The 18,194-nt window shown below is 40.5% G+C and overlaps 1 protein-coding gene across 11 annotated transcripts in view; it reads right to left on the bottom strand.

Annotated features, from left to right (window-relative positions):
- The window catches only part of PCSK5 (proprotein convertase subtilisin/kexin type 5), a 489,089-nt gene that overhangs the window by 142,300 nt on the left and 328,595 nt on the right, over window positions 1–18,194 (bottom strand). For 8 of the 11 annotated variants that reach the window (XM_036855671.1, XM_036855664.1, XM_036855665.1 and 5 more), the window contains one exon: window positions 17,933–18,048. In XM_036855671.1, coding sequence (XP_036711566.1) covers window positions 17,933–18,048 — 116 coding nt within the window. Of the gene's footprint in view, window positions 1–12,068; window positions 16,375–17,932; window positions 18,049–18,194 lie in introns of those variants that run through there. The other 3 variants (XM_036855672.1, XM_036855675.1, XM_036855676.1) reach the window with 3 other exon arrangements.

The raw sequence follows: 18,194 nt of genomic DNA, 5'->3' as shown, positions 1-18,194 counted from the left end.
TAATCCGCACAGCATCCCTAGGAGAGAGAGATGATTATCATCCTTAGTTTACAAATGGGGAAGCAGAGACGCAGAGAGGTTAAGCATTCTTCCTAAGATCTCACAGCTAGTAAGTGACAGAGCCAAGGCGTGAATCCAGCAACCTCCCTTCATATTCTGTGAATGTAACTGTGACATTGAATGATCTCCTGGAATGGATGGATTGAGACTCATTTAGATAGAGATGGATGGAGACTTATTTAGTATAATATACTAGGTTCAACCTAGTCTCTGCTCAAAACTACATAAATGGGTAGGGGTGGTGGAAGATATGCCACCTGGCTAGGAGGACTTTGGAAGGCTGGAATGTGGATAGAAGAGTAACAGACAGGGCCAGCTTTGCTGTTGGAGGAAAACAACTAAACTAGGAGCGGGAAACCTGGCTAATTACATGGCCTTGAGAGAGCAATCAACCACTTGAGTCCTCTGATCCCTCACCTTGAAATGGGGACAGCCACACTGAGTTGCCAAGTAATGAACACAGAAGGCACTAGTGCTGTGCCTGACCTAAAGTAGGTTTTCAGTAAGCCAATGATAAATTTGAATCTGTACTAAGGGAAGTAGAGAAGGATAAGGCTCACACTTGTCCATCTGCCAAAAATGTGGCTGATCATGCAGCTCATTGGAAAGAACAGACATGGAAAATTGTCACAAGGACAGAACCCTTTATCTCAATGAGTACAAATGGTATCAAGGCAGAGCTTACTGCTGAGCTGGCTGGGTTGTTAAAGTAGCTACAGGCAGAATTTGTCGCCCCATTAACTGCTGAGAGCCAGTGTTGGGAGCCTGTAAACAAATTCCCAATTCGCACTTTCAGTCAAATAGCTGGGTCTATCAGGCTCCCTGATCAGGCTGGGGATCAGAACACTCTAGCTGCTCACTAGTTGTTTCTTTGACCTAAAGTGCTGCTAACTTGCCTCAGTTCTGCCTGGTTAATAGCCAGCCAAGGACCAGCTGCCTAATTCCTCAGTGTGCATCCTTCAGCAGCATGAAGTTTTCAGCAGTGGCTCTCAATAAATCAAGGGTAGGCTTCTCACACTCTGGAAAGAAGTGCTCATCCATGGCAGTGCATCTCAAACTTTCATGTGTTCACAGATCATCTTGAGAGATTGCAAAAATACATATTCTGATTGAATGGGTCTGTTCTAATTGTACTAGTTTTCCTTTTCTCTAATTAAAATTATTCTATTTTTTGAGGTATAATTGACATATAACATATTAGTTTCAGGTATACAGCATAATAATTTGATATTTGTATATATTGCAAAATGGTGACCACAATAAATCTAGTTAACATCTGTCATGATACATAGTTACAAAAATTTTTTTTCTTGTGGTGAGAACTTTTAAGAAGTATTTTCTTAGCAACTTACAAATGTGCAATACAGTATTATTACACATTACATTCTGTACATTACATTGCCATGATGTATATCTTATGACTGGAAGTTTGTACCTTTTGACCCCATTTACCCATTTCACCCACCCTCCCACCCCCGCCTCTGGCAACCACCAATCTGTTCTCTGTATCTATGAGATACTTTTTTTTTTTTTAAGATTCCACATATAAGTGAGATCATACAGTTTTTGTCTTTCTCTGTCTGACTTATTTCACTTAGCATAATGCCCTCAAGGTCCATTCATGTTGTTGCAAATGGCAAGATTTCTTTCTTTTTTATGGCTGAATAATATTCAGTTGTGTGTGTGTGTGTGTGTGTGTGTGTGTATCACATTTCTTTTATCCATTAGTCCATCAGTGGACACTTAGGTTGTTTCCACATCTTTGCTCTTATAAATAATACTGCAATGAATATGGGCATGCAGATATCTTTTTGAGATAATGATTTCATTTCCTTCAGTTATATGCCCAGAAGTGGAATTGCAGGATCATATGGTAATTCTGTTTTTAAGTTTTTGAGAAAACTTCTTTTCATAGTGGCTGCATTCATTTACATTCTCACCAACAGTGCACAAGGGTTCCCTTTACCCATATTCTTGCCAAGACTTGTAATTTCTTGTCTTTTTGGTAATGGCCATTCTAACGGGTGAAGTGATATCTCATTGTGGTTTTGATTTGCATTTCCCTGACGACTAGTGATATTAAGCATCTTTTCATGGACCTGTTGGCTATCTGGATGTCTTCTTTGGGAAAATGTCTTTTCAGATATTCTGCCCATTTTTAATCAGATTGTGTGTTTTTATTGCTGTTGAGTTGTATGAGATCTTTATGTATTTTGGATATTAACCCCTTATCAGATATATGATTTCCAAAATGTTGCCTTTTTATTTTACTAATGGTTTTCTTTGCTATGCAGACCTTTTTAATTTGATGTAATTCCACTTATTTTTTGCATTTGTTGTCTGATTCAAAAAATTATTGCGAAGACAGATGACAAGGAGCTTACCACCTATGTTTTCTTCCAGTAGTTTTATGGTTTCATGTCTTATGTTCAAATCCTTTATACATTTTAAGTTAGTATTGTGTATTGTGTTACATAGTGGTCCAGTTTCATTCTTTTGTGCTATCCAGTTTTCCCAAAACCATTTATTGAAAAGACTATCCTTTACATATTGTATATTCTTGGCTCCTTTGTCAGAATATAAATGACCATACATGTATGGGTTTACTTCTGCGTTCTCTATCCTGTTCCATTGATCTATGTGTCTGTTTTTATGCCAATACCACCATACTGTTTTGATCATTATAGTTTTGTAATATAATTTGAAATGAGGAAGCAATATGCTGCTAGCTTTGTTGTTCCTTCTGAAGATTACTTTGACTATTTGGTGTCTTTTGTGGTTCCATACAAATTTTAGGATTGTTTGTTCTATTTCTGTGAAAATTGCCATTGGACTTTTGCTAGGGATTGCACTGAATCTGCAGACTGCTTTGGGTAGTATGACATTTTTACAATATTAATTCTTCCATGAGCACTGAATATCTTTCCATTTACTAGTGTCTTCCTCAATTTCTTTTCCATGTCTAATAGTTTTCACTGTGTTCATCCATTCTCCTCTCAAGTTCAGTGAGCATATTTATGACCATTACTTTGGACTCTTTATCAGGTAAATCATTTACCTCCATTTCATTAAGGACTTTTTCTGAGGTTTTATCTTGTTCTTCCATTTGGAACATATTCCTTTGTTTTTTCATTTTTTCTTGACTCTCTGTGTTGGTTTCTATGCATAAAATAAAACAGCCACTTCTCCCAGTCTTGAAGGAGTGACCTTGTGTAGGGTATGAAGCTTGTCATTCAGTCCTGCCCTAGATCTTGGTGGTTTCTCAAATCTCTGTGATTGTCCAAGCAGCCTATTTTTATTTTTGGTGGGTCCCAGTAGCTGGAGAGTGCCAAGAGCTGTCAGTGTCCCAAAGGGGAGGATCTCAGTCAGCACCTAGATTCAGGCTGATTGGAAACCAGACCCTCGGGCAGTAGCTTTTAAAGTATGCAAACACATGGAGTTCTATGGGACTGCAAGGGTAAGCCCCACTGGCCACCAGAGCCAGGTGATGTAGATGTATCCCCTGTGTGGTAGTCACAAAATCAGGGTGCCAGACAAGTTGTACAAGTTCCTTTCTGGGAGATACCAGCCACCTGGAGTGAGGCAGAGGGAGAGTGCAAAGATGGCATCCACGGGCTTCTGTCCCAGGAGCACATTTTCATAGGACCCTACAGTGTGCCAAATCAGAAGTCTGCTCTCAGGCCAAAGCTCCAAGCGAGCATATAGGCTTCTTTCACAAAGAGATTGGGGGTATGTGGGTATGTTTCAGTCTTCTCTATGCACAGGTGCCCTGGGGTTGGTAGCCAGCCACGAACTGTTTGTTATAGTCCTGTGGGACCCAGGAATGCAAGCCCTCCTGGCCCCTGGACTTTAGCCACAAAAACTGGGGCACTAGCCATGTCTAAAAGCTCCCCTTGGGGAGATACAGGTGCTCTGTAGCATGGCAAAGGGAGAGTAAAAAGATAGCACCTACCCTTTAAGATATCTGGAGAAGATTAAAGTGGGCCCTTACATATGTGTTTAGTTAGAAGCCTGCCCTTCAGGTCGCAGCTATGAAAATAAGCTAATATGTATTAGTTTTCTGTTGCTGCTGTAACAAGTAACCATAACTTTTATGGCTTACCAGAACACCCGTTTATTTTCTCACCATTCTGTAGGTCAGTAGTCTGGGCTCAGTGTGGCTCAGCTGCTTCTCTGCTCCTGGTTTTAAAAGGTTGGAATTAATGTGTCTCAGGCTGCATCCTTTCTGGAGGCTCTGGGCATGAATCTGCCCCACGTTCAGTCAAATTGATGGCAGAGTTCAGGACTGAGGTCCCTGTTTCCTTGTCACCTGTTGGCTGGGGACTGTTCTCAGTTTCTAGAGACTGCATGCATTTCTTGGCTCATGGCTTCCTTCTTGCCTCTTCAAAGCCAGCAACTATGAGTCAAATCCTTTTCTCATCTCAAATCTCTCTGATCCCCTCCTCTGCCTCATGCCTTCTCTGTCTCCTTCTACTACGTCCCTCTGACCTACCTTGGGCTCGCATGGATAATTCAGGAATAATCTCCTATTTTAAAGTCAGTTGATAGTAACCTTTAATTCCATCTGCAAAGTCCCTTCACAGCAATGAATGGATGGGAATCTGGGCGGTACACTTGAGAACTCTGTCACCACACCAACCAACTCCCAGCTGCATGCTTTTAGTGGCAAGGTCCTAGCTTTAGCTTTACTGAGTTTGTGACAAAGGCTTTGTATGTTTTAGGGCTGGTGATAGAATCTCCATGAAATCTCCCGGGATTTTCCCTTTTCATTGAGCAGAAGGGCTGGAATGGTTTACAGGGATGATGCTGAAGATGGGGAAACTGAGGTGGACACATAGAGGGCTTTACTGAAGTTATACAGAATCAAGATTAGAACTTAGTTATACCAATAACTGGTCCAGGGCAATTTCCTGAGTAAATTGTTATTTACTCAATTATTCACTTAATTATTCATTTATTGACTTATTCATCTACTACTGATCAAAGAGTTATCAAGTACCTACTCTATGAAAGACATTTTGCTAGATTCATGAGATGTAAGACATTTACAGACTTTGTCCCCATGGAACAAACCTTGTACTGAGAATCACATACAGCAAACAGATACTCCTACGGCTAACTAGATGTTTATAATATAATTGATATGAAAGTAAAGTAGAGGCATGGATGAGAGCTTATAATAAGGAGATCTAACCTTGTCTAGAAGGATCAGGAAATGAAGAATGACATTTAAACTGAGACCCAGATAATAAATGTGCTAGCCAGATATAGATGATTAGGGATGGAATAGCATTAAAGTACGGAGAATGGCATGTGGGAAAGTTCTAGCCTACAAAGCAGAATAGAGGAATCAGGAAAAGTCAGTGTTGCTAGAAAATATGAAGGAAGGGAGAGAATGGCACGAGATGAGTTTTCGAGAGGTGGGTGGTCAGATTGACCATGGCCTTCATGACCAGGGAAAGGAATTTCAACTTTTTCCTAGGTGAAATGGGAAGCCATGGGAGGGATTTAAGCAGCAGAGTCTCATGTGAACTTTGACTTTTTAGAAAGAGCACTCTGGCTGTTATGTAGAATAGATTAGAGGAAGTAGATGAGGACATGTTGGAGTGTGGACACAAGGGGTGCATTCAGTGAGGCTAGCTGGGAGGTGTTGCAACAGCCCAGGTGAGAAGTAGCTTGACCCAGGGTGGTGTGGACAAGGATGGTGGCAGTACAGGTGAAGGACAGAAAATGGATCAAAGATATATTTTGAAGGTAGAACTGTCTTGACTTGCTGATGGATCAGATATGGGAATGATCAAGGGAAGATGGTCAAGATAACTCATGGTTCCTGTCATATCTGTGGCTCTTCTAATGACACAAGTCAATTAAAAATCACATTCCTGTACATGATTTAAAACCTTACATTTTCTTGATAGTTTAGCTTTTATTGTATTGTAACAGTTATGGATATGAGTGTCAAGAAAATCCTGTTTAATATCACCTGAGAAGAATTTATGTTTTACTAGATTTGTCAAAGGAGCTCATGGAATTTGTATTATGTTATGATTTTGAGTATTGTAATGTTTCTGTGTGTTCCCCATATCTCCATTCTATTTCATCCTCATTTCATCTGAGGCTAGAGTATGCAAATGATGGCTTCCAAGACAAAGAAAAATTAGCATGAAAGGGAACATCACATCCTCATTTCTTAATAGCCACTGCCTCATTTCCTTTAGGTCCTTTCTGATTTCTTTTGCCCACATGGCCCATTGGTTGCTACTAATTCTCATGATGATATTGAAATTCAATCCTAGCTTGGTCACACAAAGCACTATGTGGCCATGCTGAGTAGTCCTGGGTGGACACTGCTCAATTCACAAGAGACAGCGTGGACCCTGGACCAGACGCTGTCAGGTAACATATACAACATATACAATCCTGATGCAAGCTCCACGGTCACGGCCTGAAGTTTGTTTTGACATCTTCCTTGGCTCTTATATTTCTCTTGGAGACTCTGATATCAGATCGTATGGATTTAAATTAATCCCAGATCTTCCGTTTAACCACTGGGGTGCCTTAGGCATTTACCTCATCTGCTTTCTCATGTGTGAAAAGAGAATAAAGTCAGGCTATTGGGAATATCAAATGAAATAACTCATATAAAGAATTGAGCACAGTGCTTAGCACATAGGAAGTACTCCATATATGGGAGTTACTGTTTCTGTTGTTATGGAAGGGAGTTGCTCACATATTACTTTCTTTCCTTTTACTCATCTCTGGTAATGACAGTTTAGAGGGCAAGGGGTTTTCTCTTAGAAGGAAAAGAAGATTCTGAGCCAGCCCTTGTCCCCAAACAGGCCTTGCAAACAGGCCTTACCAAATTTGTTGCTCTGGCCATGGACATCCCAGGGAAGAGAAGCCATGGGCTGCCTTCTCTCATGTGAGCTAATCTGACAGCTGAGCTCCGCTTAGTACCCTGTCCTTTCATTTAGCTGGCTCAATGCAGCCATCAATCCCCTGGGGACTGAAGCAAATTACAGCCTCCTCAGCATTCTGCCTCACTGAATGCCTCCCGAATTTGTTGGCAGGAAGCCACTAGTTGACTTGATGTGGTCCTTGAGCAAGTCAATTAGCCTCTCTGAAAAGAGGGTTGATGACTCCGAGGACAAGGAGGTGGAGGAAGGGCAATAGCCCCTCCTAGCCCTTTGCAACTTGACCTCCGGGGTCTTCCCATTCCCTCCCTTCAGTTGCCCACCCTGCCCACTCCCTGCCTCTCAGTCCACAAGCCCTTTGATGGTTTTGTGCCTTTGTACCGGTTCTCTCTCTCTCTCTCTCTCAAGTCCTACTCCAACATCCTCACCTTCTTTGACAAATTCCTGCTTATCCTTCAAGGCTTATGTCTAATGCCATTTCTCTCTGACGTCTTTTTATTCATTCATTCCACAAATATTTACTAAGCAAGGCACTGTGCTAGACCTGTAAGATACAGCTGTGAACAAGATGGGCAAAACCCCAGCTGTCACAGTGCTGAGGGAGAGACCGACAGTAAACAAGTCAATGAACGATAGAATGTCACATTTGTGGTACGTGCTATGAAAAGACCAAAAAAGTGGGCAGGTGTGGAGCTGCTTCCCGAGGAAGCTATTTTTGAAAAAACCAGCCATGTGAAGAGCAGGGGTCTGGATGCACAAATAAGCTAGTTTTGTTTGAAGAACAAAAAGAAAGTTGGTATGACTAGAATATGATGAGCAGGGAAGCATGAGAAGAGATCAGAAAGATCTCAGGTAAGGAGTTCAGATTTTATTCTGAGTGAATAGGGAGAGGCGAAATCAGATTTTGTAGTTGTAATAGCACTCTGCTATCTGTGTGGAGAATGATGGGGGAGGAGAGAAAAAAGAGGAAAGGAGGCAGAGAGAAGCGGGGAGCCTGGTTAGGAGGCTCTGGCAGTAGTTTAAGGTGGAGAGGATGGTGGTGTGATCCAGAATTATAGCTATGGAATGGGGAGAAGTAGACCACTTCGAGATATATCATGGAGGTGTGGTTAATGGGACCTTGCTCATAGATTGGATTTGGGGGCGGAAAAGGAGGAATTCTAGATTTCAGGTTTGAGCAAATGGTGGATAGATGGGTTTTTAGGTGGATGTGTTTTAATGCCATTTGCTGAGATGGGAGACACTTGGTGATAATAATGTTTAGGGGATTGGTGAGTCTCAAGTCTATTTTGGAGGTGTTAATTTTGAGATGTCTATTAGATAACTGAAGGGAAATGGCAAGTAGCTATTTGGATCTACAGGAGGGAATCTTGAGGGAAGAGATCAGAAATATATATAAATATATTCCTCTCCGCAATGAATAGTGAATTTCTCCTTCCTTTGCAGTGTTAAATTAGGAACCCAGCAGATCCTAAGTTCTCCTACCTCTGTGGGTCCCACATCATATCAAACATATTAAAATTCAGCTTTATCCCACATTAAGTTTAATTATATGTGATTCCTTAAGTTTTGAGCTGCAGTTGACTAGTTTGACGTTTGCATTTGTAGATATTTAATTAAAACATCATTTGATTTTGCACATTTTAAAGGCAACTCTATTTGAAGTTTCACGTTATTTTTGGATGCCCTTGGAAAGCGTATCGTGTAAGACATGGGACTTTTAGCCCTTTATTGGATAGCTTCATATTATAACCATGCATTTTTGTGTCTGTGTTTCCCACTAGACCATTAGCTTGAAGAGGGCATGAAGGACCTCAGAGCTTGGTATATGACAGGGACTCAAAGTTTATTTACGGAAGCAATTCATTTGGGCTCATAGGAGAAAAAACCAAGTCCAGGGATACAGTGTGCTTTCTATCTGCACTTGGGAAAAGGCTCTTACCCCCTGCCTTGCAACATATATGGACTTGTTTTCTCTATGGTACTCATAAAAAGGAGGCAGTGTTGTGTAGAAGGTTGATGCTGTGGGCTTGAGTTTCAGCCACACCCTTGACTTGTTGTGAATCTTGCAACAGAAAGTTAGTTTCTATAGGTCGCTCTGATTTTTGTGGGTGCAAAATTAAATAAAGCCATTTTAGTAGAACTCTGCCAGCTTCAAAACGCTGTATTCTTAAAATAATGTATTCTTTCATAAAATGAAAAAGGGTCTTACAATTCAGGCCTCAGGGAATGTTTCTGGAAATTTCTAGCAGTGGGGATGCAAAATATCTTTTGTCGCCTGATGCCTGGCCCTGAAAAAGCAACAGTTGCAGCAATTGTTGGGGGCAGGGGACCCAACAGTGGCCCTTTAGAGAAGAAATCTTGCAAGAAAATCTTTCAGTAGTAAGACAGTCAAACATCCTTCTAAGTCCCTTGCAGGTAGAAGGTAGGAAGGAACTGCTGGCATTCCCAGGTCCCAGACTTGCCCTCTGAGACTCAGTGATGCTGCACAACTGCATCCTTCTTGCCCAGGAATTGACTCTGGGCCAGATCTTCACCTCTCATGAGGAAGAGGAGACATGATTGTACGGATTACAGCCCCATCTCTACTGCCAAGCTGCTCCAATGAGCCACAGTGAAATTAAGTCCATCTTGGCTATGCCCTGCTAAATTTGTCAATGGCTCCAAAGTATTCTGCCGAGAATTTCAGATTTTATAGGTTTGCAACAAAAATAACTTTGGAAATGGTTGTCAACCAGGGAGGAGAAGCAGGTTCATACTTTGTCATTGACACATACTGAGTTTGGGGCCCAGGGCCCAGCCTGGGCCAGGTGAGGTCGGGCTGCAGCTGGCCTTTGTGCTCCCGCTGCCATTTTGTATCAGCAGATGGAAGGCGGCAGTGTTGAGCTGGCCAGGCCACAGCGGAAGTTGCCTCCAGTTTTCTCCATAATCGTCAAGCTGCTGTCTGTCATTGCCCTTTGTGTGAATCTGAATGATCATATGAAAGCAGTTGCGAATGCATGCCCACTTATATTTTAGCTGCATGATATTCTTTCTACATGAGGGGGATGGGGTGTTTGATATTTCCATACTCAGATGTGCCTACAGTGTTGATCACTTGATGGAGAAATTTTAATTTAGTAGTTACTAGAACAACTACCTGCCCTTCTCTACGAAGCACTCAGTGTGCAAGTTCCTCAAAATGAAGAGTAGACTGTTGGGTGGAAAACCATGAGTCTGATAGATCAGTAGCATGATGATAAGGCCCTAATACTGGGGTGAAAGGTGAGAAAATGCTGATCAGTCCACAGATGGATATTGATGATTAGCAAGGTCTTCCATGGGTGTGGGAATTGAAAAGAATGGGCACGCTATCCATCTTTTGGAAAGTGTAAAAATGTCGATTCTTCTTGACTGATCATCAAATGTTGAATCACTGTCCTTTGTAGCAACAGGCTAATTAGATTAAAAAGCATTAAAACAATTGACTTGCTTCCCTGAACACCTCTTGTGCAGCAAGTTCACTGGTAACGCTCCTCCTGCTTTAGTCCCATCTGCTTAGTTAAGCCTTAGCCATCCTCCAAGAACCAATGCTAGTCCAGACTGCTCTAGGAAACTCGGCCTGACCAATCCAATTCAAAGGAATTTCTGCCTGTCTGAACTTAACAACTTAGTGTCTCATTCATCTGAGATTTAGAATTCACTACTTACTATTAATGGTCTTAATACTGAATTTTTTTTTTTAAGATTTATTGATTGATTGATTGATTGCTATGTTGGGTCTTCGTTTCTATGCTAGGGCTTTCTCTAGTTGTGGCAAGTGGGGGCCACTCTTCATCGCGGTGCGCGGGCCTCTCACTATCGCGGCCTCTCTTGTTGCGGAGCACAGGCTCCAGACGCGCAGGCTCAGTAGTTGTGGCTCACGGGCCTAGTTGCTCCACGGCATGTGGGATCTTCCCAGACCAGGGCTCGAACCCGTGTCCCCTGCATTAGCAGGCAGATTCTCAACCACTGCGCCACCAGGGAAGCCCCCTGAATTTTATTTTTATTATTCTGAGTCTGCTTATGTAATCCCAATCAATTTATTTCAGTCCATACGCCTCAGCTTTCTCATTTATAAACAGAGGATAATACATGTCTCTGCTCTAGAGTTTGTGTGAAACTTAAAAGAGGATATATTTATATCAGTATATATATACTCTATATTCCCATATTGTACAGCACATAGTAAGTGGTCAATAAAACTAGTTTCTCTCCATTTCTGTAATGGGACTTCATGGCAGCAGCTCTCTCTTATACCTTTTTGTACCCCCAGATCTTTAAACCTAATTGGAGCGCAATATGTGTGTCACTTCTGTTGATTTCTCATTTCTTTTTGCAAAAGACAGGGCATTGAATTTTCAAGGCTAGTGACCATCTCAAGCAGGGTTCACAAAGATCTATAATCCATGGTTGTTTTTTGCTACTATACAGTCCTACCCTGTGGCATGTACTGGAGATTGATTTTAGAAAAGTCATCTTCTAGGCATCCAGGGATACAGCCAACTAACAGTGATACATAGGATATTAGCCAATTGAACAAGGTCATCTTCTAGGCCTCCAGGGATACAGCCAACTAACAGTGATACACAGGATATTAGTCAATTGAACAAGGTCATCTTCTATAACAGCTTTCACACCTGCCCCTGCTGCCCGACCTCTTTGTGCCCAGCGCCTTGGTCCCCACCCTTCCATACACCCACTGGCGGGTATGCAGTAGTCCATGCCCTGGGGGAAACCAGGAAAAGAGCAGGTCCAGGTGGCCCTTTCACTGGACATGGCATCTGTACAATGCAATAGCAACTGCACCAAACTTTTGTAGATTTTTTTCACAATCTGCTTACTAAAAATGGGATTTAACATACATTCATGACCAAACCTAAACTGATCCTTTCTTCTATTCCTGTTACTTTCTCCTTTTTTTTCAGTTCCCACCTCTGCTCACCCCTTTTCCCAACTTTATTTAGGTGGTTCATTCACCTCACCCTTTCCTCCATATTCAGCGTCTATGTGGAAACAGAGACGTTTCTCATGACCTCACCCTTTCAGAGATGTTTGCACATGGGTACGAACAGATCAAATAAACAGGAACTTAGGTTAATTTAATAGAAAAAATAAAATATGGAATAACATTGATTTTGGCCAGTATCAATTACAACCATTCTACTATATTTTACAAAAAAACAACTGAACATTTTACACATGTACAGTATTTTTCAGTAAAAGTGGATTTGGATTTAACAATGGATCACTAATGAAAAATCAAAAGACAAAAGAAAACAGAAGATAGGACTTTTGTCTCTAGAGGTTAGAGCATTTGTTAAGTCTCCAAACTTTGTACTATCCATTACATATATCTCATTATGAATATATATATTTATACATAATATATAACATTAACTTAAACTTTGAAAGCATTATGTTCTAGTTAATAATATTCTGTAGATAAACGAGGCAGTAACCACTAGTAGTTAAACCAGTATTTCCACAATGTGTGCCTGCATGGTCAGTGAGAAATGGAACACATGTTGGTAGACCCCAATGATTTTGACTGTCAGATTGATAGTTATTTGTCTAAGAACACAGACATCATTTTAATTTTTCCCTTCATAGTAACTTTGTGCCTCATATATTATGGGTGGGTTCAGTTAAATGGATTTCTTTGCAGGCAAATCTGGTTTCACCATCTGCTTGACCTTGCTTTAGGCTCTCACTTGCTTTTGTCCACTTAGAGACTGTGCCTTTAAATGTAAGACTCTACATGCCATACCTGGGACTAACTTGCTTTCTTCGGGTCAGAAGGGCCTGAAGTGGTATGAAGAGGAAAATTACTCAACAAAATCAGTTGATTCCCTAGTTACATATGAATCATTACGTGACTCAGTATCACTATAATGCTATTAAGAGGGTCATTAGACTTTATACTCATTATTTACCTTGGGTTCAATGTTAACTTTGATGTCTAGGAATGCATATTTTCAAGGTAGGCTTTTTACTACCTTGCTGCTTGGATGGGGACCTTAGTTAGCACCCACTTCCCAGGATAACCTATATTGATATCATTCCTCTTCTCATGTGTGAGGACAGTGACATCTTGGAAGTGAGGCTGTCAGAAGCCTAAAGCTTGCAAGATGGCTGGTCATTCTCAAAGCAAATGAGGTCACCAATGGAGCTTTGATATGAAACATGAAGAAACCTGATATCAGTCTATCCTCTCCTAAACAGAGCAACTCAGAGTTATAAAAAGATCTATCAGGTTTCCTCATTTCTGACCACTGATCCAAACAGTCTTCACATAATTCAGTCTGATAGATTCCAGGATGTGTTTGGGGAGTCATAGAAAACCAGTGAAGATACTTCCAAGAAAACAGATGATCTCAGTGACATTCAGTGGACAGGTGTATCATAGCATGGTTATAGAGGGACAGAGGAGTGGGAAAAGAACAGAACCAGGAGGGTACAATCATGCTGCCCATATTCCATTTCCAGTTTTATTTTCTTAAAATGACAAGATGAAAAAAACTTCTAATAAGCACCATTGAAAAATGTTGCCCGGCCAACTTGGGCACGAGCTTAAATATTATTTAAATAAATTCCATTTCTTAAAAATACAGGACCTTTTAGAAACTTTTGACTACAGGAAGAAATTTTCTTCATCATATCCAAAATGCTTCCCACTACAACACATGGAATTTCTGATGGCCTTAAAAAAAAAAAAAAAAAATGCTATGGGGATAATGGCTGAATAGCACCAAGAGATTGTGCAGGGTTTACAAGTGAACACTCTGGATTTGGGGGGAGCTGGATCAGTCTCAGCTATTTTGTGAATCTTTGCATTCTGTCCATCACCACTTTGACTATGCAGAGCAATCCCATTTGACCAGCTGTATGTGAAATAACCGAATCTACCATGGAAAAGCCAGTAGCAGCAAGTCTATCTGATGAAACCAGTGGAGCAGACTTATCAAGTGGGCACAATGCCAAAACCAGCACATAATGCATGAAGTAAATTATGTGTGGAAAGTATCAATGGTCAACTGTGAAAAACCAAGACAAACAACACTGAACACAACTCTGCGGGATGTTCTTAATGCCCTTAGGTCCAGTTTTCTGCCATTTCCCCCAACAGTGGACTCAAGCATGAAAAATGATGGATGCAAGAGCTTTCTGTTTCATTTTGATCTATGTCTGCTCTTGTGATGTTTTTGAAAGGTATATTTTTAGGCGTCTCAAAGGGGAAACAAGCAAGTAAATGCAAAAGGAAAAAAAATGGACCTTCAAAAACAGGGCAGGAAATCAAATCATTACTTTAACGTCAAATTTTGGCATCAAATGCTTTGGTCATACAATACTGTCTCTGTGGTTCTGGCTGTTTAGCACTAAACACCCAGTTATAAAAGGTAGGCTTGTTGTAGGTTTATTTTTTTTTTTTTCCATTTAAGTTCTGACAAAACAGTTCACCATCTCCCTGCACAAATTTGAGAGAGAGAGAAAAAGAGAGCAAGAAAGAGAGAGGTGGCTTGCTTTTTTTTTTTTTTTGCTTGCTTTTTTCTTTTTAATAATAATATGGAGTAATCTATAAGTCTACAGGAACAAAGAAATCTAGGATGGCAGCTCAGCCTTGGAATGTACAGGTTTTGCAGCAAAGTTGTTGAAGAACCTTCCGTTGGCACAGATTGTTCTTTTTCACTAGCATACAGAAGCCTCCTTCCGCCCAGGACTCTTCCGTTGCTTTTCCAGGAAGTCAGCAAGAGAGAGGGGAAGTTGAGGACGAGAGCAGCATGATGGACACACACGGAAGAAGGTTGTGATTGGCCAGAGAGGCAGATTGGGGGGATTGGAAGAGATCATTCGGGAGCAGTCAACAGGAGGAAATTTGGTCCACCCAAAGTGATTTCAGTCAACAGCATTGTTTTCAAGGAGAGATATTGCAGTCCAACGGTAAATGTGATTGGTATCCATTTATGAAAGGAAAAAAAAGATTAGAAAAAGAATAAATTAGAAATCAATAATAATATAGGCAAGGAATTTTTCTTTTCGGAGTTACCTAGAGCAGAGCGTATACAGTCATTTATACTATATTTCACTGAATCCAAGACACTGGATTTCAGATGCACCACTACTTTAAGTACTACCAAGAAAAAAATTCATATTAAATGGTGACACAATAGCCTCTTATCAGAATATTAGTTTTATGCTTATTGAAAGTATTAGTTAAATTTATATAACATGCTGTTTTGTTTCTGGGCTTATGTAATAATTCTTCCTTTGAATATTGAGAAATAGTTTAACTTTTTCAGGCTATTATGAAGTGCAATTAAATGCAACACAAGTAGGAGTGATCATGTGCCTAACTCAGTTGACTAGACATATCTGTGACTAAGTCACAGGCGACGACAACTATGTCACATCAACCTGTGGATCAAAAGCAGTTGTAAGCTGCCATGAATTATAAGATGCATCTGATTCCAGATCTGTTAAAATATATTAAAAAAGTATGTCTTAGAATCACTGAAATATGACAGTTGAAAGAAAATAAATAGCACATCCCTGAATGCAACTGCCACGTGATTTGAAAAGCCTGGTGAGCCATCAATGATCTCATTCTTTAACCGACCTGAAAATGGACTCATCACAAATCGTGGTTCTTCATTTTCCACTTTTGCCTGCAATCCTGACACTCCACTTTTACCAAAGTGCCATTGGCACAAATTATCCCATGCTTACTGTGGTTTAGGGAAAGCCGTTAAAGCATCACAAACCTTGAAATGCCCAGTACCAAGTGCTACGGGTGAAAATTTCAAGTCACAGTGGATCTTTTGGGTCAATCACTTAAAAATCTTCCTTAGTTTTTCAGTTACTAACTTACAAAACTTCTGATCATATTCAGATATAGGGGAACCATCTTTTCAAGTAAGGGAAAGGAGCACTGGCTGGTAACTAAAAGGTGATACTTACATAGTACCTGGGGTGCCATCCCTCAATCTTCTCACCTCCATGTTGTGTGGTGAGAATTAGCCCTGGCCATGAAGAGTTTAAACACAGAGCCTGAGCAGGTCTGCCCATCCCTGCCAGGTCAATCATACATTAGAAAAGCTATGAAGATGCACAGTCACCTGTGATACTCTGTGGATATGAGACCATAAATGATGTCCCTATGCATGCCATCGCATGCTCAGATCTTTTTGATGTTTTGAGATTCCTAACGGGAAGTTGTAGAATAACCATATGAGGTCAACAGCATTAGCCTTCTCATTTTTACAGATGAGGGAAGTGAGGCCCAGAAAAGCTCATAACCTGCCCAAGGTCTGGAGGCTAGATATGAATGACAGCATTCTGACTCCTGAATCCACATTCTCCCAACCACAGCACTCTTCTGCCTCTTGTGAAATTTCCAGAAGAGGTACCGTTCAAAAGAAGACAAAGATTAAACCCAGGGAAATGATTTTATCAGGGAAAACTGTTCCAAATGCATAGTTTTTTATTTTCCTATTTCCCTAACAGTCCAAAGATGTTTAGAACAATGATGGTTCAAAACAATTTCTTTCTACATCATTGAGATGCACGTCTGCATAAAATTTAGGCACAAATTTTAGGGCCCTCTCTGCATGAATTATATCGAGAGTCAAAGTTCACAAAAGGCTGGAGTTGGAATAATTTAAATTCATTCATTTTATAGATGGGGAAACTGAGGCTAGAAAAGTGAGAGAACTTGGTATTTCCCCAATTGTCAGGGGGAATGGTGGCACATTAAAAATACCTGAGAAGATTCTAAAGCTATCAGTGCTCAAACTGTACCCCAAGACCAATTTAAATGAATCTTTGGGGAAGGTCTGGGGTCCTGGCATTTTGATTGAGAACCACTGGTGCAATGAAAAGAAAAATAGACCAACATTAACATTAGAACCAATCTGTAGTTGGTTCTGTCATTAGATAGATGCCTATCTATCACAGCTTAATGAAAGATTCAGATACCATTTGATTGTTATTTACATATCAAAATTATAAACAATCCAAATAAGAGGAGAGTGGCAATAAACTGTGGCATCTCCACATGATAGAATATTAAGCTGTTGTTAAAAATGAAGTTTCTGAAGACTTTGTAAAAACATAGGATAATGTTTATCTAATGCTTAGTGCAGAAAGCAAGATACAAAACTCCATGTATATGGTATTTTAAAAATCTGATGAAAAGTACATATGCCAAAAGACTGGAAAAAATACATTAGGTAGCCTTTTCTAGTTAGTGTTTGATGTATGATTCCAACTATATGACATTCTGGAAAAGGCAAATCTATGAAGACAGTAAAAAAAATTAGTGGTTTCCAGGGGTTGGGCAGGGGGAGGGAAGGAGGGAGGAACAGGCAGAGCACAGAGGATTTTCAGGGCAGTGAAGGTGTTCTGTATGATAGTACAATGGTGGATACTTGTCTTTATACATTTGTCCAAACTCATAGAACACCAAGAGTGGACCCTCATGTAAACTATAGACTTCGGTGATAATGATGTGCCAATGTAGGTATCAACTATAACAAACATATCATTCTGGTGAGGGACACTGATAATGGGAGTGTTTGTGTGTGTGTTTGTGTATGTGCGTAGGGTAGTCAGGGGCTATGTGAGAACTCTCTGCACTTTCTGCTCAATTTTGCTGTGAACCCAAAACTCTAAAGTTGTAAATAACCAAGTTTACTACGTAAAAAAAAATTGACTAGTGCCATCTTGGTTAGTGGATGCTTTAGTTCTTCTTGCAATTGAAACAACCAAAAAACCAAACCCATTGAGGGTAGAAGTTCAAGATGAGTGAACACCAACAAGATATTGGGCATGTCCTATCTGGGGCACGCTTGATAGCTTCATTTTCAAGTGGAAATATATTAGACCTTAACGTAGAAAGATCACACTTTACTCAGAAGAGCAAAACGAGCAGTTGTACTCACCGTCCTTGCAGATGGCTCCCATTTGACACATTCCTAAGTCTAAGAGATACCCACTGGGGCAGCTCGTACAGTTCTTGAACCCCGGACCGTTGCATGTCAAACAGCTGGTGTCACATCTATGGGGAGAATGTACAATTTATCATCCTTTCGCACATCAGGCACAGAAGGAGATGTGTTTGCTACCAACCTCTTAATGTCTTAAACTTAATCTTCTCCCTTTGAAGATGCCACAAAAATCTTTTCTTACAATAACTGCGAGGTT

Source organism: Balaenoptera musculus, chromosome 6 (assembly GCF_009873245.2).
Source record: "Balaenoptera musculus isolate JJ_BM4_2016_0621 chromosome 6, mBalMus1.pri.v3, whole genome shotgun sequence".
Classification (NCBI taxonomy): Eukaryota; Metazoa; Chordata; class Mammalia; order Artiodactyla; family Balaenopteridae; genus Balaenoptera; species Balaenoptera musculus.
The sequence above is the reverse complement of the archived record's forward strand: the minus strand, read 5'-3'. Positions and strand labels throughout refer to the sequence as shown.